At 40.9% G+C, this 24,062-nt stretch overlaps 1 protein-coding gene across 10 annotated transcripts in view; it reads right to left on the bottom strand.

Moving 5' to 3' along the window:
- Window positions 1-226: 226 nt before the first annotated feature.
- FLT3 (fms related receptor tyrosine kinase 3) overlaps window positions 227-24,062 on the bottom strand; it is a 123,245-nt gene continuing 99,409 nt past the window's right edge. For 9 of the 10 annotated variants that reach the window (XM_064275309.1, XM_064275306.1, XM_064275308.1 and 6 more), the window contains 2 exons: window positions 10,797-15,942; window positions 227-3,237 (listed from right to left, as the gene is read on the bottom strand). In XM_064275309.1, the coding sequence (XP_064131379.1) occupies window positions 15,820-15,942 (123 nt within the window). In that variant the 3' untranslated portion in view covers window positions 227-3,237; window positions 10,797-15,819. The remainder of the gene's footprint in view (window positions 3,238-10,796; window positions 15,943-24,062) is intronic. The other variant, XM_064275304.1, reaches the window with a different exon arrangement.

Below are 24,062 nucleotides of genomic sequence, written 5' to 3'. Positions count from 1 at the left end.
AAGATGCTCCAAGGAGAATAAGTTCTAAAGTTAATTCCCTGTGAAAATGAAAGCAGGTATAAAGTAGAATGGTAAAAATTAGATATTATGGAAATATCTGACATGGTGACGTCATAGACAGTTAATATTGGGAATATGATACATAATGCACAGAAAGAGCACGGTCATTGTCACAGCCAAGAAGCAATGGAATGCTGAATAAATAAACTGAAGTTATCGCTATTGAGGTTTTTTTTTTTTTTTTAATTGAGCTTTAGATGAAGGTTTGCAGAACAAACTAGTTTTTTATCAAACAGTTAGTACACACATTGTTTTATGACATTGGTTAACAACCCCACAACACATCAACACTCTCCCTTCTCAACCCTGGGTTCCCTATTACCAGCCTTCCTGTCTCCTCCTGCCTTCCAGTCCCCGCCCCAGGCCTGGTGTGCCCTTAGTCTGGTTTTGTTCCATGGGCCTGTTCAATCTTTGGCTGAAGGGTGAACCTCAGGAGTGACCTCATTACTGAGCTGAAAGGGTATCCAGGGTCCATACCCTTAGGGTTTCTCCAGTCTCTGTCAGGCCAGCAAGTCTGGTCTTTCTTCTTGAGTTAGAATTTAGTTCTACATTTTTCTCCAACTCTGTCCGGGACCCTCTAGTGTGATCCCTGTCAGAGCAGTCAGTGGTGGTAGCCGGGCACCATGTCATTGTACTGGACTCAGTCTGGTGGAGGCCGCGGTAGATGTGGTCCATTAGCGCTTTAGACTAATCTTTCCCTTGTGTCTTTAGTTTTCTTCATTCTCCCTTGCTCCCAAAGGGGTGAGACCAGTGCAGTGTCCTAGATGGCCACTCACAGGCTTTTAAGACCCCAGATGCTACTCACCAAAGTAGAATGTAGAACATTTTCTTTACAAACTCTGTTATGCCGATTAAGCTAGATGTTTCCTGAGACCATGGTCCCCACAGCCCTCAGCACGGCAATCCCGTCAGGAGATTACTTTTTGTTTCTAATAAACTGATTGACCTTTTCTTTAATTCAGCTTCTTAAAATATGCCTTTCCAGAGGCGGAAGTATAATGATGGAATCAGTTCTGGTCCCGGGAATTAATTAAAAGCCACAGTCCTCAGGCTGCCCCTACTGGTACCATCAATATAAAAGACTGGCTGAAGGGGCCTTGCCAGCAGAAACAGCAACTGGTTTCCAGAAATGGTGCTTGGAAACTATGTTCTGATGCAATGTTAACAATGCGTAGTTATGTTAGGGATACAACTTGACCGAAACTGTAGCCAAATCTGTGGTAAGAGTTGGGTTTTTTATTATTATTATTATTTTTTATTGAGATTTAAGTGAAAGTTTAAAATTCAAGTCAGTTTATCATACAAAAACTTATACACAAATAGTTATGTGACCTTAGTTGCTCTCCCTACAATGTGGCAGCACACTCCTTCTCTCTACCCTGCACTTCCCGTGTCTGTTCAACCAGCTCTGCCTTCTCATCTCACCTTTGGACAGTAGCTGCCCACATAGTCGCATGTGTCTACTTGAGCCAAGAAGCTCATTCCTTACAAGTATCATTTCCCGTCTGATAGTCCGTTCCAATCCCTGTCTGAAGACTTGGCTTTGGGAATGGTTCCAGTCTTGGCCTGACAGAGGATCTGGGAGCCATGACCTCTGGGGTCCTTCCAGTCTCAGTCAGACCATTAAGTCTCATCTTTTTACGAGAATTTGAGGTCTGTATCCCACTGTTCTCCTGCTCCATCAGGAATTCTCTGTTGCGTTCCCTGTCAGGGCAGCCATCAGTGGTAGCTGGGCACCATTTAGTGTTTCTGGTCTCGGGCTCATGGAGTCTCTGGTTTATGTGCCCTTTCTGTCTCTTGGGCTCATATTTACCTTGGGTCTTTGGTGTTCTTTATTCTCCTTTGCTCCAGGTGGGTTGACACCAGTTGATTTATCTTAGATGGCAGCTTGCTAGTGTTTAAGACCCCAGATGCCACTCACCAAAGTGGGATGCAGAACGTTTTCTTAACATATTTTCTATGCCAATCGACCTAGATGTCCCCTGAAATCATGATCCCCAGATCCCTGTCCCTGCTACTCTGGCCTTGGAAGTATTTGGCTGTATTTAGGAAACTTCTTAGCTTTTGGTTTAGTCCAGTTGTGCTGACCTCCCTGTATTGTGTATGGTCTTTCCCTTCATCTAATACATTTCTTGTCTACTATCTAATAACCAAATACCCCTCTCCTTCCCTCCCCACCTTCATAACCATCAAAGAATATTTTCTTCTGTGTTTAAACTTTTTCTTGAGTTCTTATAATAGTGGTCTCATACAATATTTGTCCTTTTGCAGGTGACTAATTTCACTCAGCATGCCTTCCAGATTCCTCCACGTTATGTTTCATGGATTCATTGTTTGTTCTTAATCATTGTGCAGTATTCCATTATGTGAATATACCATAATTTATTTATCCATTCATCCATCGTTGGGCACCTTGGTTGCTTCCATCTTTTTATTATTGTAAACAGTGCTGCAATGAACATGGGTGTGCATATACCTTTTCGTGTGAGGGCTCTTATTTCTCTAGGATATATTCAAAGGAGTGGTATTTCTGGACCATATGGTAGTTCTACTTCTAAATTTTTAAAGAAGCACCAAATCGATTTCCAAAGTGATTGTACCATTTTACATTCCCACCAGTAGTGTATAAGTGTTCCAGTCTCTCCACTACCTTTCCAACATTTATTATTTTGTGTTTTTGGATTAATGCCAGCCTTGTTGGAGTGAGATGATATTTCATTGTAGTTTTAATTTGCATTTTCCTGATAACTAATGATTGTGAGCATTTCCTCATGTATCTGTTAGCCATCTGGATGTCTCCTTTGGTGAACTGTCTGTTCATGTCCTTTGCTTATTTTTTAATTGGGTTAATTGTCTTTTTGTTGTTGAGTTTTTGCAGTATCATGTAGATTTTAGAAATCAGATGCTGATCAGATTTGTCATAGCCAAAAACTTTTTCCCAGTCTGTTGGTAGTCTTTTTGGTGAAGTCTTTGGATGAGCATAAGTGTTCAATTTTTAGTGGTTCCTAGTTATCTAGTTTCTCTTCTAAGAGTTGGGTTTAATAGAGTTTAATTTCATTTCCCCAGCAGCATTATGGAAGAAAGCCCTGGAGATCCACTTCCGTAAAGATTACAGCCAAGACATGGCACTGTAGACAGACTCATCATGCCATCCCTCTGCAGCAAAGACCTGAAAAACTAAGTAAAACAGATATAAACATCAATCCTGCGGCCCCAAGCATCAAATGAAGGGATAAAGAAATAGATCAAATACTGAATGGAAAAAGAAACTGAAGGGAAACAGAGAATGAGGAGAGCAGCAAGGTTTCTACCTCCCACCCAACCCCATACGCCACCTCTCTTGGCTTCCTGCTGGGCCCCAGGTCCACCCTGCCCTCACTCACTGGCTACCCTCCTTTTTTCTTTCTACCTCTTTCCTCTCTTTGTTCCCCCAACCTTGCCCCATACTGCACCCCTCTTCCTACTGGCTCTGTGTCACTGCATCTAGATCGTCCCTAGCTTAGGCCTGCCACTGTACTGGGCCCACACTGCCCTTCCCCTCCTGCCACTTGGCCAGCTGCTGAACAGAGGGATGTGAGCTCATATCATTCCCCATCTGACACCCCCGCCTAGCTGGTGAGGGGCTATGAGTGCTCCCACACTGCTGGACCAACTTCAGGAGGCAGGCAGCACCTGCCCAGTCAGCCCTCAGCCACCTCACCAAACCAGTATACAGCAAAGTGGGCTCACCCTGCCTGTTGTTGCCCTGCCCACCTGGGCAAGGTGGTGAGAGCTATTGTGCCCACAGATGAGCAAGCAGCAAAGCACGCCTGGCTCACCTGCCCTGATATATCAAAACAAAGAAGCAGGATGAAACAGATGAACATATAATCAATAAAGAAAGAAAATAATATCTTAATGGCTCAGAGACAGTAGAAAATATCAAAACATACAAAAAAACAGGACAAGATGGCTCTAGCAAGTGACAAAAATAATCAGATGACCTTCCAGTAAAAGAAAAGCTAGTGGAACTACCTGATATGGAATTCCAAAGACTAATATTTAGGGCTGCCCAGGAGATTAGAAAAGAGATCAACAAAAACACAAACAAAACCAAGGAAAAAATAGACAAAATCATGGAAAACACAGACAAAAACCAAGAAAAACACAGCCAAAATCACAGAAAACACATACAAAGCTATAGAAAAACTCAGGAAAATAATACAAGAACGAAATGTCAAAATAAATAAACAATTAAAAATCTTACAAAAACACACCATTTGGCCAAAGAGCAATTAGACAGGCCCATAAAACAAACAATAATACACATAGAGCAACCATGTATACAAGACTAAATGGGCACACCAGCCCAGGGGCAAGGATGAGAAGGCAGAAGGGGACAGGAAAGCTGGGCAAATGGAAACAGTCAAGAAGGGGAGAGTATTGACATGTCACAGAGTTGGCAACCAATGTCACAAAACAATATGTGTATTAATTGTTTAAAGAGAAAATATTTTTCTCTGTAAACCTTTATCTAAATCACAATTTAAAAAAAAAAAGAAAAAGGAAATACAAAAACAACAACTACAAATCAAAAAAATAAAAACAAAATTTCAGAAATGGACAACTCAGTGGAAGGTATTAAAAGCAAATTCGAAACAATGGAAGACAGAATCAGCAAGCTTGAAGACAACTACCTGGATGCCACTTTGAGGAAAAATCAGAGGAAAGAATGAGAAAAATGAAGAAAACCTAAAAATTATGTGGGACACAATAAAGAGCAAAAACTTGTGGGCAATTAGAGTTTCAGAACAGGGAGAAAAAATGGAAAACACAAAGAAGATCGTTGAAGATTTGCTGGCAGAAAACTCCCCAAATATCATGAAAGACAAAAAGCTGACAATTCAAGAAGCTCAACGAACCCATATAGGATAGACCACAAAAGAAAGTCACGAAGACATATCATAATCACACTTGCCAAAACCAAAGACAAGAAAGAATTCTGAAAGCAACTAAAAAAAAGTCACTTACAAAGGGGAAAAGATAAGACTAAGCTCTGATTACTTGACAGAAAATAATGCATGCTAGAAGGCAATGGGATAACATATATAAAATCTTGAAAGAAAAAACTGCTAATCAAGAACAACATATCCTGTAGAATTCTCTCTCAAATACAATAGCGAAGTTACGGCATTTCCAGATAAACAGAAATTAAGGGAATTTGTAAAAACCAAACCTAACTTACAAGAAATATTAAAGGGAGTCCATTGGTTAGAGAACCAACATCAGCCAACAACTGGAGTCTAGGACACAGTACAGTATCAGCCAGACACCAACCTAAGTAAAGAGTTATCAGTAATAAAGCAAAGCTAAAAGACTCAAAACAGGGAAACAGAGATGTCAATCTGTAAATGACAACATCAAAACAATAAAAGAGGGCATAAACAGTGTAGGTATAGAACACTCAAATGGAAAAGAAGTCAAGGTAATATCAAGTAATAAAAGATTTGTTCAAATTTAGAATTATAAGGGTAACTTTCAAGATAACCACAAAGAAAGTTAAGAAACCTACTCAACAGAATACAAAAGGATAAAAACATAAAGTCTCAGTAAACACAAAATCTGTAATAACAAAAGAAAAGAAAATCCACAAACAAAAGAAACTCAGCACAGGAAAGTAAGAGGAACAAAGAAAATGTCAGCATTGCAAAAAAAAAAAAAAGCACAATAGTATGACAGCAATAAAATACCTATCGATAATCACACTAAATATAAATGGCTTAAATGCACCTGTAAAGAGACAGAGTGGCAGAATGGAAAAAAAAAAAAAAAAAAGCATGACCCATCAATACACCGTTTACAAGAGGCACATGTTGGGCACAAAGACATAAATATAATAAAAAATCAAAGGATGGAAAAAAATAGATCAAGCAAACAGTAACCAAAAAAGAGCAGGAGTGGCGCTACTAATCTCAGATAAAACAGTCTTTTAAGGCAAAATTCACCATAAAAGACAAGGAAGGACATTAAACATTAAAGGGACAATCCACCAAGAAGACATAACCTTAATAAATATCAACGCACCCAACAACAGGGCTCCAAAGTACATAAAATAAACTCTAATAGCACTGAAAAGAGACATAGTTCCACAATAATAGTAGAAGACTTCAACACACCACTCTTGGTAAAGGACAGAACATTTAGAAAGTAACTCAACAAAGATACAGAAGATCTAAAGGCACAATGAACCAATGTGATCTCATAGACATATATAGAACACTCCACTCAACAGCAGCAAAGTATACATTCTTTTCCAACACACTTGGAACATTCTCCAGAATAGACAACATTTTAGGCCACAAAACAACCATCAATAAAATCCAAAACATCGAAGTAATGCAAAGCATTCTCTCTGATCACAATGTCATAAAGGTAGTAATCAGTAACAGGAAGAGCAAGGAAAACAAATACCCAAACATGGAAACTGAATAACACCTTGCTTAAAAACAATTGGGTAATAGAAGAAATCAAAGAGGGAATTAAAAAAAACTCCTAGAATAAAATAAGAATGAAAACCCATCATGCCAAAGCCTTTGAGACAGAGCAAAGGCAGTACTCAGAGGTCAATTGATAGCAATAAGTGCATACACCAAAAAAAAAAAAAAAAAAAAGGATGAATCACTGGGTAATAGAAGAAATCAGAGATGGAATTAAAAAAACTTCCAGAATCAAATGAGAATGAAAACATATCATACCAAACCTTTGGCACACAGCAAAGGCAGTTCTCAGAGGTCAGAATGATGTAGTCTCTAGTTCATGTAACCCTTTCTGTCTCTTGGGCTCATAATTACCTTGTGACCTCGGTGTTCTTCATTCTCCTTTGATCCAGGTGAGTTGAGACCAATTGATGCATCTTAGATGGCCACTTGTTAGCATTTAAGACCCCAGATGCCACATTTCAAAGTGGGATGCAGAATGTTTTCATAATAGAATTATTTTGCCAATTGACTTAGAAGTCCCCTTAAGCCATAGTCTCCAAACCCCCGTGTATGAGGCCACTTTTATAAAAACCCAAGGAAAGGTTTACATACAGAAAAAAAAAACAGTGTTTGATGGTTGTGAGGGAGGGGAGGAGTGGGAAGGGGAAATTAATAACTGGATAGAAGCTTGCTAGACATATCCAAACACCTTGAGGGACCCAGTTACTGGGGCTGAGGGCTGGGGACGTGGTCTCAGGGGACGTCTAGGTCAATTGGCCTAACATAGTTCATAAAGAAAATGTTCTATATCCTACTTTAGTGGGTAGCATCTGGGGTCCTAACAGCTTTTGAGCAGCCATCCAAGATACATTTATTGGTCCCATCCCATCTAGAGCAAAGGAGAACGAAGAAAACCAAAGACACAAGGAAAATATTAGTCCAAAGGACTAACGGACCACATGAACCACAGTCTCCATCAGCCTGAGCCCAGAAGAACTAGGTGGTGCCTGGGTATCTCCACCCACCACTCTGACAGGGATCACAATAGAGGGTCCCTGGCAGAGCTGGAGAAAAATGTTGAATAAAATTCAAATTCACAAAAAAAAAGAGACAGTGACTGGAGGAGCCCCCGAGACTATGGCTCCCTGACACCCCGCTGACTCAGAACTGAAGCCTCTCCCAAAGTCCACCTTTCAGCCAAGGTTCAGATAGGCCTATTTAAAAAAAAAAAAAAAAACACTAGTGAGGAACGTGCTTCTTAGTTCAATCAAGTATACAAAACCAAAAGCAAAGATTAGAAGGCAGGAAAGGACAGGAAACCTGGATGAACGAACAGTGGGTACCCGTGGAAATGAAGAGAGTGCTGACAATGTTGTGGGGATTGCAACCAATGTCACAAAACAATTTATGTATAAATTTGTGAATGAGAAACTATTTTGCGCTGTAAACTTTCCCACCTAAAACACACACACACACACATATTAACACTAGAAGCACTTAAAAAAAGTTTACGGCCAAGAAAACCCTATGGAGCAGTTCTATTCTGTAACACATGGGATCAGTCTGAGTCAGAATCAACTCAACGACAATGGGTTTGGTTTTGGTTTAAGAGGTTTTTAAACGCCATTATTCCACAGAGAATATTACCCTTTTAATATCATACTTGGTATATATAAAAGCTATGTTGTAAAACACAGTAATATAATGAACCCTTATGAACCCCTTACTCAACCCAACCCAAAGAAGTATTCAAATGTCATCAATATGAGGATGAATAAACAGTTGCAATTGTTGTATATTCAGTGAAGTGAAGGGACTCCACCATGGATGATTCTTACAACCATAATGTTGTTTAAAAAATAAATAAATAAAACAGGGTCTGGAAGTTTACATAGAGTATGATACCATTTTATAAAATGAACAAACAAGAGAATATTCATTTTTCAAGGAAACCACATCTTCTGGTGTCATTAATATTGTATACAACAAGGGGTGTTCTCCATTGGTGATCCCAGGTATAAAACTATCATATGTGTCTGACTTCATTCACATTGAAGTCACTTTTCTGAATGTGTGCATATTTTGACCAAAATCACTTTGGCAGAAGAAAAAGGAGAACATTTCTATAAATGTTAATTCACTTTTGTTTTTTTTCTTATTCTGTGAAGATTACAGCCTAGGGAACCCTATGGGGCAGGCCTAGTCTGTCACATGGGGTCTCCATGAGTTGGAATTGACTCCACAGCACCTGACAAAAGCAACATCACCAACAAACATCTTTTTGACAGGCAGTTCAAGAGGGTTTGCCAAATGTTTTGCAATTCTGCTCCCTCCTCCAATCCTAGATAATGGAAGAATGTAAAAACGAAAATAAATCAATATCGCCTTGGAAAGCTAGAAAGAAAACCATTGGTGGGTATCTTAGTCATCTAGTGCTGCTATAACAGAAATACCACAAGCGGATGGCGTTAACAGAGAGAAGTTTATTCACTCAGGGTCCAGTAGAAGTCCGAATTCAGGGTGTTGGCTCCAGGGGAAGGCTTTTTCTCTCTGTTGGCTCCAGGGGAAGGTCCTTGTCATCACTCTTCCCCTGGTCTAGGAGCATCTCAGTGCGGGAACCTCAGGTCCAAAGGACACACTCTGCACTTGGTGCTGCTTTCTTGGTGGTATGAGGTTCCCCCGTCAATCTGTTCGCTTCTCTCTTTTACATCTCAAAAGAGACTGGTTTAAGACACTATCTAATCTTGTAGGTCTCATGCCACTAATCCCTCTCGTTACATTATAGTGATAGGATTTACAATACTTAGGGAAATCATATCAGATGACAAAATGGTAGACAATCATACAATACTGAGACTCATGACCTAGCCAAGTTGACAGATATTTGGGGGGACATAATTTAATCCCTGACAGCGGGCCAAAACAGAGAGGACTTTCTAGAGAATGTAAAGCAGACGAAATTGAACTGATAGTCAAATTCCACTTCAGTGGAGGAGCCTGCTAGTTAGGCCAGGTTTATGTCATAGTTCTCTGATTGTAGGCAACAGAGATAAACATACAGGCTTACTGCATCAGAAGGGGAAGTATTAATAGATGGACCCTGAGCAAAAGGAGGGAAAGCATGGAACAGAACTTCAAGGTCATCTGGAAACCAGAATTACTGGATCCATTGAGACTGGGGAACCTCCAAATCTAACGCCCAGAAATAACCCTTAAACCTTAAACCGAAACTATCCCATGAAGCCATCATTAAACTAACCAACAGTTTAGCTCAATTAATAAAGAACGCTTACCTTGAGCTTAGTGCTCTTATAAAGAATTATCCATGAGTGTAAACTGAAAACTTATAAACTCATTGCTGTTGAGTCAATTCCAACTCATAGCAACCCTATGGAACAGAGCAGAACTGCCCCATAGGGTTTCCAAGGCTATAATCTTTTGTTTTATGTTTCTGGTGTTATTATTATTATTTTTTTGAAGAATATTGAATATACTGTGGGCTGTCAGAAGGACAAACAAATCTGTCTGGGAAGAAGTACAGCCAGAATGCTCCTTAGAAGCAAGAATGGCAAGACTTTGTCTCACATACTTCGGACGTGTTATCAGGAGGGACCAATCCCTGGAGAAGGATATCATGCTTGGTAGAGGGTCAGCACAAAAGAGCAAGATCCTCAACAAGATGGGTTGACACAGTGGCTATAACAACGGCCTCAAGCATAACAATTGTGAGGATGGTGCATGATCTGGCAATGTTTCATTCTGTTTTACATGGGGTCGCTATGAGTCAGAACCAACTCGACAGCACCTAAAAACAACAACAATCTCTTTGGAAGCAGACTGCCACATCTTTCTCCTGTGGGTTGGCTGGTAGGTTTGAAATGCCTACCTTTTGATTAGCAGCTGAGCTCCAACTATTTTTCCATCCATGCCTAAGTCCACTCAAGATTCAAAGCCCCAGAACAAGAGAGAAAGCTTATCAGCTTCGCTTGGTCAAAGACTCTCCTTGCCTAGAAGGCTGAGCACCTGACTAAAATTCCACCAAAACTGCACTCAACAGGGAGAAGTAATTCCCCCAAATAAGGATGCTGCTACGGAAAGAAATGAGAAAGGAACTGGATGGCCAGCAAAACACCCTAATCACAGTAACAGGATCTCTAAAACATAATAAATAAAATAATACTGGAACCCAATTAAGTGCTAACAGGAGCTCTGAGAGGGCAAATTATTAATCTAAGATTCAACTCCCTCATAAAAAATTGATATAATTTTAATACTCACCTTGTCTTAGTCTCTTACAGTCTGAGGGGCTAGGAGTCCAAGTTCAGGGTGCCAGCTCCAGGGGAAGGCTTTCTCTCTCTGTCAGCTCTGGGGAAAGGTCCTTGTCATCAATCTTCCTCTGCTCTATCAGCTTCTCAGTGCAGGGATTCTGGGTCTAAAAGATGTGCTATGCTCCCAGTGCTTCTTTCTTGGTGGTATGAGGTCCCCCTGTCTCTCTGCTTGCTTCTCTCTTGCATATGTCAAAAGAGATTGACTGAAGATACAACCTAATCTTGTAGATTGAGTCCTGCCTCATTAACATAACTGCTGCTAATCTCTTCTCATCAACATCGTAGAGACAGGATTTACAACACACAGGAAAATCATATCGGATGACAAAATGGTAGACAATCACATAACACTGGAATCATGGCCTAGCTAAGTTGACAGATATTTTTGGGTGACACAATTCAATACATGACACACCTCATAAGATATTTATTAAGATTAAATGAGATAAAGTAAATGTCATTCTTAGCACAATGCCTAGCATATAACACATGCTTCATATATACATATACTTGGGAAAATATTGACACATCATGAAGAACAAGCAGCAAGTTGGCAATATGGCTAGCATAATCCCATCTCTGTAAAAAACAAATGTGTGTGTACAAATATGAGTAATATAAACATACATATTTTTTAAAGCTGGGAAAAATATACCTCAATCTTTAGCAGCAGTTCTTCTGAAGGAGTGTTTTAGTTCGGATGTAAGAAGGGAGAATTCACCTATTACATAAATAAAAATGAAAACTATTGGAGTTTTTAACATCAGGTATATTTTATGCTTTTACTTGAGTAGGCAAAAAATAATTGAACATGTTTATTTATTGTATCTTGACTGTATACACAATTAAGAGTCAGGCACACATCTTAGCAAAAATCATATCTGCTTTCAAATTTCTAAAAATCCAATAAAAAAAAGTAGGCCATTTATTTAAGACAGTAAGCAACAACGTCAAGTAAGAAGACTGTGTTAACAGCCAACTGGATGATATAGACAAGAAGCCCTTAAAAGATTTCCATGGAAGAAGCCATCACCAAAGGCCAGGGGAGCTGGGAAAGACGTGATGGAGAAGATAGAGCTTAAGTCTGGTCATGAAACCACCAACCAGTTGCTGTCGAGTTGACTCTGACCCATGGTGACCTCACGTATATCAGAACATAAGGTTGCCAAGGGCTGATTTTTCTGAAGTAGATTGCCAGGCTTTTTTTCTGAGGTAACTCTGAGGGGACTTGAACCTCCAACCTTTCAGTTAGCAGCTGGGTGCGTTTACCATTTGCACCACTGAGGGGCTCATGAAACCAGGACTGAAATAGGTAGAGAGGAAGGGGGTTGGCATCCCAGATAGAGAGTAAAGGAAAGGGACGCTGGAGGTGGGGATGCTTAGGACATAACCACTGAACACGAGTAGGTGTTTTCGGCTAGAGAAACAGTTTTACACAGTCTAGTACTGAGAAATGTGGTGGACAGGCCGTGGTTGTCATTAAATGCTAGCAGGAGAATTTGGCTTTATGTAATAGGCACTGGGGAGCCCCTGAAAGCTTTCTAGCTGAAGAGTGATACATGTCCATCAATACTTAAGGGAAAAAAAAAAACTTTGATGGGTACAAGGGAGAGAAGGAGTGGGGGAAAATTACTAACTAGATAGTAGACAAATGTTTACTTTGGTGAAGGGAAAGATAACACACAATATAGGGGAAGTCAGCACAACTTGACCAAGGCAAAGTCTTAGAAGTTTCCTAGACACACCCAAACACCTTGAGGGACTGAGCTACTAGAGCCAAAGGCTGCAGACCACGGTATCAGGGGACATCTAGGTCAAATGGCATAACATAGTTCATGAAGAAAATGTTCTACATCTTACTTTGGTGAGTAGTGTCTGGGGTCTTATAAGCTTCCAAGTGGCCATCTAAGATACATCTATTGGTCCCATCCTGTCCAGATCAAAGGATAATGAAGAAAACCAAAGACAGAAGGAAATATTCATCCAAAGGACTAATGGACCACATGAACCACAGCCTCCACTAGCCTGAGCCCAGAAGAACTAGATGGTGCTCAGCTACCACCACTGGCTGCTCTGACAGGGATCACAACAAAGAGTTCTGAACAGACTGGAGAAAACTGTAGAACAAAGTTCAAATTCATGAAAAGAGATCAGACTTACTGGTCTGACAGTGACTAGAGGAACCCCCAAGGCTGTGGCCCCTAAAAACTCTGCTAACTCAGAACTGAAACCACTCCTGAAGCCCACTTTTCAGACAAAGATTAGACAGGCCTATAAAACAAACAATAATACACACGAGGAATGTGCTTCTTAGTTCAATCAAATATTCAAGACCAAACAGGCATCTCCTGCCCAAAAGCAAGATGAGAAGGCAGGAAGGGACAAATGGACACAGGGAACCGGGGTAGAAAGGAGGAGAGTGCTATAGCATTATGGGGATTGCAACCAATGTCACAAAATAATATGTGTATAAATTTTTGAATGAGAAACTAACTTGAGCTGTAAACTTTCAGCCAAAGTGTGTGTGCTCGCGCTCATGCGCGTGCGCGCGCGCACACACACACAAAAAGAAGGAAAAAGGCAATCTTTTTTTTTCTCTGCAGCAACAGATTTATTTATTTTTATTGTGCTTTAAGTGAAAGTTTACAAGTCAGACTCTCATACAAAAATTTATACACACCTTGGTATACAGTCCTAGTTGCTTTCCCCCTAATGAGACAGCATACTCCTTTCCTCCACTCTCCCTCCTTGTGTCCATTCAGGCAGCTTCTGGCCCCTCTGCCCTCTCATTTACCCTCCAGACAGGAGACACCAACACAGTCTCATGTGTCCACTTGATCCAAGAAGCCCGTTCTTCACCAGTATCATTTTCCATCCCATATTCCAGTCCAATCCCTGTCTGAAGAGTTGGCCCCTGGAATGGTTCCTGTCTTGGACTAACAGAAGGTCTGGGGACTATGACCTCTGTGGTGCTTTTAGTCCCAGCTTGACCATTAAGTCTGGTGTTCTTATGAGAATTTGGGGTCTGCATCCCACTGCTCTCCTGGTCCCTCAGGGGTTCTCTATTGTGTTCCCTGTCAGGGCAGTCATTGGTTGTGGCCAGGCACCATCTACTTCTTCTGGTCTCAGGCTGATGTAGTCTCTGGTTTACGTGGTCCTTTCTGTCACTTAGGCTCATAATTATCTTGTGTCTTTGGTGTTCTTCATTCTTCCTTATTCCAGGTGGGTTGAGACCAACTGATGCATCTTAGATGGCCACTTGCTAGCGTTTAAAACCCCAGACAGAAAAAGGCAATCTTTGATGACAACTGGCATGCAGGGGACAATGACAATTCCAAGCCTTATAAGTCTGTGGGATGTGAAGAATGATCTTTTGGAGGGAGCTAAGCTTCAAACAACATACTACATTGGGCAAAACTGCTGCAAAAAGACCTCTTTAAAGTGTTAAAAAGCAAAGAGGTCACTTTGAGGGCTAAGGTGCACCTGACCCAAGCCATCGTATTTTCAGTGACCTCATATGCATGTGGAATCTGGACAATGAATAAGGAAGACTGAAGAAGAATTGACTCCTTTGAATTACGGTGTTGGTGGAGAATATTGAATATACCATGGACTGCCAGAAGAACGAACAAATTTGTCTCGGAAGAAGTACAGCCAGAAAGCTCCTTGGAAGTGAGGATGAGACTTCATCTCATGTATTCTGGACATGTTATCAGGAGGAACCAGTCCCTGGAGAAGGACATCATAGCTTGGTAAATTAGAGGGCCAGCAAAGAAGAAGACCCTCCATGAGATGGATTGACACAGTGGCTGTAATGATGGACTCAAGCATAACAGTGATTGTGAGGATGGCAAAGGACAGGGCAGCGATTTGCTCTGTTGTACATAGGGTCGCTATGAGTCAGAACCGACTCGAAGGCACCTAAGGAGAAGCTTCAAAGGAGTATCCCTGGTGGTGCAGTGGTTAAGCACTCAGCTGCTAACCAAAAGGTCAGTGGTTTGAACCTACCAGCCACTCCACAGGAAAGAGATGTGGCAGTCTGTTTCCATAAAGACTACAGCAGCAGGTTTGGGTTTTTTAGTTTTAAGCTTCAAAGGAAGGAGCCCTGATGGTGCACCTGTTAAGTGCTCAGCTACTAATGGAAAGGTCGGTGGTTCGAACCCACCAGCAGCTCCACAAGAGAAAAGACCTGGTGATCTGCTCCTGGAAAGATTACAGTCTGGGAAACCCTCTGTCACATGGGGTAGCTATGAGCTGAAATTGACGAAAGCACCAACAATAACTAGCTACAAAGGACAAAGAGCAAACTTTCTTGGAGGAATACTCCAGAGAAGCACACAGACACTTGAAATCAGCTGTTCTTAACCTAGCCTGGCAGTCCCAGAGACTTTAAGGAATCTGATGAAAGAATGGACCTTCTCAACAGAAACACATACACACATGCACAAACAAAACATTACACACCATTTCAGTGGGTTCATGAACTCCAGTTACATATTGCCCTAAATATCCCATGGAAATAATTCACTAACAAACATTTCTATAGAAGAAATTTTATTTCCATCCATAAAATATATCACTAAATAGCTGAAAAAGTTACATATTGTTTTAAAACATAGATTTAGAAAATCATATTAGCTTCTTAGCAAAATGCTTTTGTTTTATGTATTTACAAGAATACACTTGACTTCCGGTACGCTATATTCACCTAGCCAGCCCGAGAAGACCTTTGGGGGGAGGTGCTCCAAGGAAGTTGATGATCAGCTCTTCCTGCCTTATGCCAAGGATGATTTGGTTTTACAAAAGTCCCTTTGAAAACAAGAGTAAATACAGACAGCTCCTAGAGAAAAGTCCAGCAAAGCAGCAGGTGATAATATATTTTCTCTTAGTGATGAACTTAACCTCGTTTTGGTAATCTACAGCCTGTTTAAGGTAGGCAGGGCATGAAGTCCTTAAGACTAATTTGTTTTTCTCTATGAATCTTCAGCCTGAGCCTGTGGAAGGGGTGCTCCTGAATTCATTTCTTGGCTGCAAGGTCGCCTGTGTTGGTAGAGGGAAGGATGTTCCAAGGTATGGCCATCCATGTTCTGATACATCTGGGTAGGAGAAAGAGACAGAACACTGGTAACCATCTGCTCAAGACTTCAGTGCTATGTGTCTCTGTTGCAAATCATTTAAATTAAAAAAAAAAAAAAAGTTACACTTAAATTCCTTTTATTAGGCATAGATCTTAGAGGGTAGTCTATACATTAATTGACAAAGCAATTTTGACCCTTTTTCTTCATGGAGAAACCAAGTCACAGTAAAATATTTTATTTCATTCTTCTTTCTACCTTGAGAAGCAAATGTCATTGTAGCAACCCTAAAGCAATGCAGAGAAACCATGAAAGAGACAGACCCCAAAAAGAGATCTGTTCATCGTGCAGTTAATACAGGGGACCGAGTCATGAGGTTTTTGTTGGAAGTTCAGTGGCTTTACATTTTTTTTTCCAAATGAAAATAGCTGTACTTTCCCTCCCCCCTTGATTATAAAAGTAATATTTATTCATACAGATAATTTCAGCAATAGAGAAAGGTATTATAAAAAAAAGCTGAAATCTCCAGAGACAGCAACCCTTATAGGTGTCCTGCTGGGCACACACAACTTTGCATCAAGAGGTTCTGTTGTTGTTGTTGTTAGCTGCCATTGAGTCCGCCCCCGACTCCCGGTGATCTCATGGACAATGGGACTGGATTGTTCTGATCCAGAGGGTTTTCGTGGGCTGATTTCCAGAGGTAGCTCACCGGTTTTTCTTCCTAGTGCAGCTTAGTCTCAAAGCTCTGCTGAAACCTGTTCAGCGTCATAGCAACATGCAAGCCTCCACTGACAGGTGGTGGCTGCACGTGAGATGTACTGGTTGGGAATCAAACCCAGGTCTTCTATATGGAAGGTGAGAATTCAACCTCTGAACCAACAAAAAAAAAAAAAAAAATTTTTTTTTTTTTTTCTGAACCAGCGCTGCCCTGTATATTGTTCTAGAGCCTTATTTTTGAATTACCAGTGTGTTGTTACTATATTGCTCACATGTTGCATATGTGACACATTTTCACTATTCACTAAAGATGGCTACATGTCATCTTTTCAATGGCAGCCTAGGGTTCCACAGTACCGTTGGACCATAATTAACCTTTTGGTGGATTGGTTATAGAATAAACGCCGAAATATGTACACTTGACCTACTGTGTCCTTGGGGTAAATGAAGGACATGGAAGTCTTGGATCAAAGAGAATATACATCTGAACTGTGATGCACTCTGCCAGACAGCCAGAAAGGTTGTGCTTGTTTCTACTCCTACCCAACTGTTCCTGGGAGCACAATTTTCTCCAGACTCCTACCAACAGTGGGTATTAATATTTTTACATTCTGCCCCTTTAACAAGCAACACACTTTGTCCCCTTACCTACATATGTTTTATTATAAGCAAAGTTGATTTTTTTTCTTTCTATATTTAATGGCTCTTTGTACTTCATTTTCAATAGCCTGTTTCTCTCCTTTGCTTTCTTATATGGGACTATACATTTTTTTTTTTAATTATTGATTTATATGAACTTTTTGTGTTTTAGGGATCCTGCATTTTTTGTTTATTTAAATTCTACGGACTCCCTCCCTTCCCTCACCCTTGCTTCTATTATTTGCTTTATTTTTGTTAGTTTGTTTTTTGATAGTTATAATGTTAACTGACTGGACTGTCTCCTAATCTTAATTTTTCTTTCTAGAAAACTGAAAAAATACATCCTTATGAACCCAGTGCTGCACAATAACAGCTTGCCCATGCCTGTAACGATAAGCTATAACTCTTAATACATAATTTTTCTTTTCTGAAGCAGACATAGCATTTGGTTATGACCATAACCATCTTGCCAAAACTAAAAAACCAAACCCATTGCCTTCGAGTCAATTCCAACTCATAGTGACCCTATATAACAGAGTAGAACTGCCCCACAGGGTTTCCAAGGAGTGGCTGGTGGATTCAAACTTCCGACCTCTTGGTTAGCAGTCAAGCTCTTAACCATTGCACCACCAGGGCTTCTTAACCATCTTAGATGCTGTTTAATTAAACATATATATCTTTCACACTCAATTTCTAACCATCTAGTAAACCCTGGTCCCTGGGCGGTGTGATCAGCTGTTAACTGAAAGTCTGGATGTTCAAGTCCACCCAGATGTGCCTCAAAAGAAAGGCGTGGTGACCTACTTCCAAAAAAACCCAGCCATTGAAAACCCTCTGGAGCTCAGTTCTGCTCTGACATACATGGGGTTGCCACGAGCAGGAATCAACTGGATGGCAACTAATACTGGTAATGAACTCTGTCACATAAATACCGACACTCCAAGTATATATATGTATATACTCCTACGTGTACACAACAAATTCATTATACGGTACTTGACCTCCAAACTTTCTTTTCTTCCTGTGTTTACAATTTCACGTAACATGATACTATTCATCCAGTCACACAATCTACAAGTTTCAGATCCATCTCCAATCCCTCAATCTCGAACCCGTAGTCAATTAGTTCCTGGGTCTAGTTCTGCTTCATTGCTCTTTTTAATGTCTTCCTTTCCTCTTCTATAAATGAGTTTTATATGAATTTTTTAATTGCACAAGTAATACATGAACACATTCTCTTATAAAAACTTGAAACCCTAGGATTTCAAATGTATCAATCAACATAAAGATGTACCTAGGATTTTCTTACAGTTTTTTAAATGGTTTCTCTATCCTTATTATGCTCTCCTTTTCATCTCAGATATTTATTTGTGTTTTCTCTTATTTTCTTATTCTCTTCAAAGTTTGTATGCTTTAGCAGTATATTTGTATACTTTACTGATATTAATTTGTATTAATAAAATACAAATTATTAGTAAACTAGAGAGGGCTACGCCATAGTGGTTAACAGCATAGAGCAGAGCCAGACTAAAAAACCCAGTGCCGTCGAGGCTCTATTCAAATCCTACTTCTGCTACTTACTGTGTTACCTTAGGCAAATTACTTAACCTCTCTGTAAGTCAACCGAGACTGACTCCTTTGCAAAAGAGGTAATAATAGAACCCACCTATCTATTATTAAAAAAAAAAACAACTTTTTTTTTTTTTTAATCTATTAAGGAGCCCTGGTTGCATAATGATTAAGTGCTGGACTACTAACTGAAAGGTTGGAGGTTTGAGTCCACTCAGAGTGCCTTGGAAGAAAGACCTGGTGATCTACTTTAGAAAAATCAGCCATCGAAAACCCTAAGGAGCACAGTTCTACTCGGAAACACAAGGGGTTGCCAAGGGAAGTATTATTGTTGTTGGGTGTCATTGCTTTGATTCTGACTCATTGCAACCCCATGTGACAGAGTAGAACTGTCCCATAGGGTTTTCTAGGTTGTAATCTTTATGGGAGCAGGTTGCCAGATTTTTCTCCCGCTGAGCCACTGGGTGGGTTTGAACTGCCAACCTTTCAGTTAGCAGCTGAGTGCTTAACCGTTGTGCCACCAGGGCTCCTTATCCTTCCTCTACAGAGAGGGAATCAAGCTGAGAGTCTGAGTCACTGGTCCAAGGTTGCTTAGCTACTAGGCAGAGCCTGGCTTCGAAACCAGGCGGCCTGATGCAAGACCCTGTGTTCATGCCCATTGTACCACACTGCTTCTCACAGCCAAGCAGGAGCTGGAGGCCACTGGTGCTGAAGGGAAAACTCAATGACTTGCAATCTTCAGTTACCTAGTATGATATCCCAGGCCCTTGCCGTGTGTTCCTCTCCTTGCCTGTGCTTTGGTAAGTCAGCTTGGCATTTATAGGGATTAAACTTTGGTAAAGGATTTATTGTAAGGAGCCCTGGTAGCACAGTGTTTCAGCGCTCAGCTGCCAGCTGAAATGTCAGTGGTTTGAACCCGCCCAGCTGCTCTGTGGGAGAAAGACCTGGTGATCTGCTCCCGTAAAGGTTACAGCCAAGAATACCCTATGGGGCAGTTCTACTCTGTCACATGGGGTCGCAATGAGCTGGAATTGACTTGATGGCACCTAATAACAACAACCTACCTATTATTAGTCCAAAGAACCAACTTTTAGGTTTTCTCGATTATCACTACTACTTTGTTGTTGCTGCTGACCTGTTTCATTAATTCTGTCTTTATCTCTATTAATTCCTTCCGTTTTGTTCCTTCTCCACCTCTTCCTTCTCATTCTACTGTATTTTTCCCCTAACATCTTGAGTTGGAAGCATACTCACACATTTCCTTTTTTTTTTTCCTAATAAATAAATTTGGAATTATAAATTTGGCCAACTTCCACAGGTTTTATAGGCAACATCCATTTTTATTTTTTCTCTTCCTCCTCCTCCTAGATAATAACAGAACCCACCTGTTTATTAAAGAGCCCTGGTTGCATAACAGTTAAGTGCTAGGCTGCTAACTGAAAGGTTGGAGGTTTGAGTCTGCCCAGAGGTTTGAGTCTACTCAGAGTGCCTCGGAAGAAGGACCTGGTGATCTACGTTAGAAAAATCAGCCACTGAAAACCCTGTGGAGCACAGTTCTACTCGGAAACACAAGGGGTCACCAAAGGAAGTATTGTCGGCTGCCCCCTACTTCTTTTTTCCCTCCTCCGCCTCTTTCTTCTTTTTTTTTCTTTAACCAAAGACCCTTTAAGAAGCATGATTTTAATTTCTGGTGTGTGAATTTGGGGACTTCTTGCTGTCAGTGATTTCTCAGTTTCACTGTACTGAGGTCAGTAAATGTGGCCTGTATGAGAACAATCTTCTGTGTTCTGAAATTCTCTTTCTTTTAATAAGTGAGTTTACAAATTCTTGCCATTTGTGTTTTCTATTTCCATGAATTCTCCTTGTTTCTTTCTTTTGCATCTTCTGCCTTCTGTTAGAAAATGTTTTCTAAGGTCCATTCTTTCTATACTGATTCAGAAGTTATAGATCATATTTCTATTTTACTAGTGGTTATTCTTACACCTTTAACACCCATATTTAATCTTATGTTTATTTCACAATGTAGCTGCTCCCACTGTAGAACTCCTCCAGGCCCCCACTGGGCCTCTTCCTGCCCCTCTGTGACTACACTTTCCCTCGATCTTTTACAAGCCTCTTCTGTTGTGGTCTCTCCCTCTTCCATCCAGTCTTAAAGTTCGAGCTCCTCAGTGGATTTGAAAATCCAGTCTTTTGATTAACAGCCAAGTATGTTAACCATTTGTACCACGCAGGGACTCCAAATAGATGGTAGGTTCTATTTTTTCAGATAAGTCATTTGAGATACAGACAGGTTAATTAATTTGCCTAAGGTATTAAAAAAAAAAAATTTTTTTTTTTAACACAGTATGTAGCAGAGTTTGGATTTGAACAGAGCAGTCTGGCTCTACTCCATAATTGAAGTCAATTATGCCCTCACTTATTTTTTTTAAAAAAAGGAAAATATATATGCACATATATATAATAATTACATATAAAAATATATATATCCTAAAATATATAGGGGTTGGTATGAGGGGGGAGATGATGCTATGAGTTCCGTCCATGTTCTTGAAAAAGGAGGTATATACATGTCCCTTCCCTGCCATCATCCCCACTGCCACTGCTGTAGCTCACTGCCCCATCTTTGCTCACTTGGACTGCTGCAGTCGCCTCTTAACAGATGTCCTTACCTTCGATATTCTGCGCCTGCTCCTCTACACTTACTTTTTTTTGTTTTAATTAATTTTTATTGTGCTTTAAGTGAAAGTTTACAAATCAGGTCAGTCTGTCATAAAAATTTACCTATACCTTGCCATACACTCCTAATTGCTCTCCCTCCAGTGAGACAGCAAGCACAGTTCTTCCTTCCACTCTCTCTCCTCATGTCCATTCGGCCAGCTTCTGGCCACCTCTGCCCTCTTATCCGCCCTCCAGACAGGAGATGCCAACACAGTCTCATGTGTCCACTTGATCCAAGAAGCTCGTTTCTCACCAGTATCATTTTCCATCCCATATTCCAGGCCAATCCCTGTCTGAAGAGCTGGCTTTGGGAATGGTTCCTGTCCCAGGCTAACAGAAGGTCTGGGGACCATGGCCTCTGGGGTCCCTCCAGTCCCAGTCTGATCATTAAGTCTGGTCTTTTTATGAGAATTTGGGGTCTCCATCCCACTGCTCTCCTGTTCCCTCAGGGTTTCTCTATTGAGTTCCCTGTCAGGGCAGTCATTGGTTGTGGCTGGGCACCATCTAGTTCTTCTGGTCTCAGGCTGATGTAGTCTCTGGTTTATGTGGTCCTTTCGGTCTCTTAGGCTCATAATTACCTTGTGTCTTTGGTGTTCTTCATTATTCCTTACTCCAGGTGGGTTGAGACCAATTGATGCATCTTAGATGGCCACTCGCTAGGGTTTAAGACCCCAGACGCCCCTCTCTAAAGCCTCTACACTCACTTTTATGCTGTCTTCTCTGCCTTCCTTCCAGGAGTACTTGTTGACCACCTTCTTTGTGCTAAACTTTACAATAGGAGCTGGGCATGTAATGGTGAACAAAACAGCTGTGGTCTCTGCCTACTTCCACACTGATAGTCATTTACTGACTTAGTACACAGCTCGTGTCCCCCTGCTACAGGACAAGCACTACATTAGGTGACACAAAGATGAGCAGGACATCATGTCTAGGTATAGGAAAGACAGACCCATAAGCATAATTATAACACAATATGATACATGTCTCATGTAGATTTATATATGAAGTGTTATAGGAATTCAGAAGAAGGAAACTTCTAACTAGGGAAGTTGGGGAGGCTTTGCGGAGACAGAATATTTGATCTGGATCTTAAAGACAAAGATTGAAGCATGTTTTTTCATCTCCAAAATCTTCATTTGTTCCCCATTGTCCAAATAATGCCTTAGCATGTTATTCAACGATCTCCCTGATCTAACCCTGTACTCTTGGGGTTGGGTTATATCTAGTATTATTAACCTATGTTTTCTCTATGTAGTCCTTTTCCTCTCTCACTTGTTCTCTGAGGGTCATTTTTCCTTCCTTAGTCCATAAGTAGGGGGTCAGCAAAAGAGAGGGAGAACCTCAATGAGATGGACTGACACACTGGCTGCAATGATGGGCTCAAGCGTAGCAATGATTGTGAGGATGGCGCAGGACTGCACAGTGTTTTGTTCTGCTGTACATACGGTCACTATGAGTTAGAACCAACTTGATGGCACCTAATAACAACAGCAACAACATCTACCATGAAATGAAGCAGTGGTGGGTCAGCGGTAATGTGATGGTTAAGATTGTGGGTCACATGAGACTATGTGGACAGCTCCTGTCTGGAGGAGAGATGAGAAGGCAGAGGGGGACAGGAAATGGTTGAATGGTCACAGGGAATACAGGCTGGAAAGAGGAGTGTGCTGTCTCATTAGAGGGAAAGAAGCTAAGAGTACATAACGAGGTGTGTATAAGTTTTTGTATGAGAGACTGACTTGATTTGTAAACTTTCACTTAAAGCATAAAAAAAAAAGGATTGTGTGTTAACTTGGCTGGGCCACAATTCTCAGTGTTTTGGCAGTCTATAATGTGATCACTTCCCTGTTGAGATTTGATATGTGATCACTCCCATGATGGGTTTTGCTGTGAGTAGCCAATCAGTTGAAAGGGAGTTTTCTTGGGCGTGTGGCCAGCATCGAATATAAGTGGACATTCTGGCAAGGCTTGGGGGCTTTTTGCTTGTGCTGGATCCTGCAGCTGGCTCCTGTTCATCTAACCTCCGGTTCTTGGGACTTGGGCTAGTGGCTTATCTGAGGTCTTGCCTGCTGATCTTCGGATTCATTGATTTTTGCAGCCTCTGAGCAAGAGCCCTGCTCTCTGACCTCCCGATCTTGGGTTTGCCAGCCACTGCAGCTGTGTGAATCAGGAGAAGCCTCTATCCTGACCCACAGACTTGGGACATTCCAGCTTCTACAACTGCGTGAGCCATTTCCTTGGTATAAATTTCTATACATATTTATAGCTTTACAGGTTTTGTTTCTCTAGAGAATCCAGCCTAAGACAGGTAGAATTCTCACCTTCCGTGCAGGAGACCCAAGTTCAATTCCCAGCCAACACACCTCATACGCAGCCACCAGCCATCTGTCGGTGACGCCTTGTATGTTACTGTGATGCAGAACACGTTTCAGTGGACCTTCCAGGCTAAGACAGACTAGGAAGAAAGGCCTGGTGATCTACTTCCAAAAATGAAAACC

This window comes from Loxodonta africana, chromosome 23 (genome assembly GCF_030014295.1).
Source record: "Loxodonta africana isolate mLoxAfr1 chromosome 23, mLoxAfr1.hap2, whole genome shotgun sequence".
NCBI lineage: Eukaryota > Metazoa > Chordata > Mammalia > Proboscidea > Elephantidae > Loxodonta > Loxodonta africana.
The sequence above is the reverse complement of the archived record's forward strand: the minus strand, read 5'-3'. Positions and strand labels throughout refer to the sequence as shown.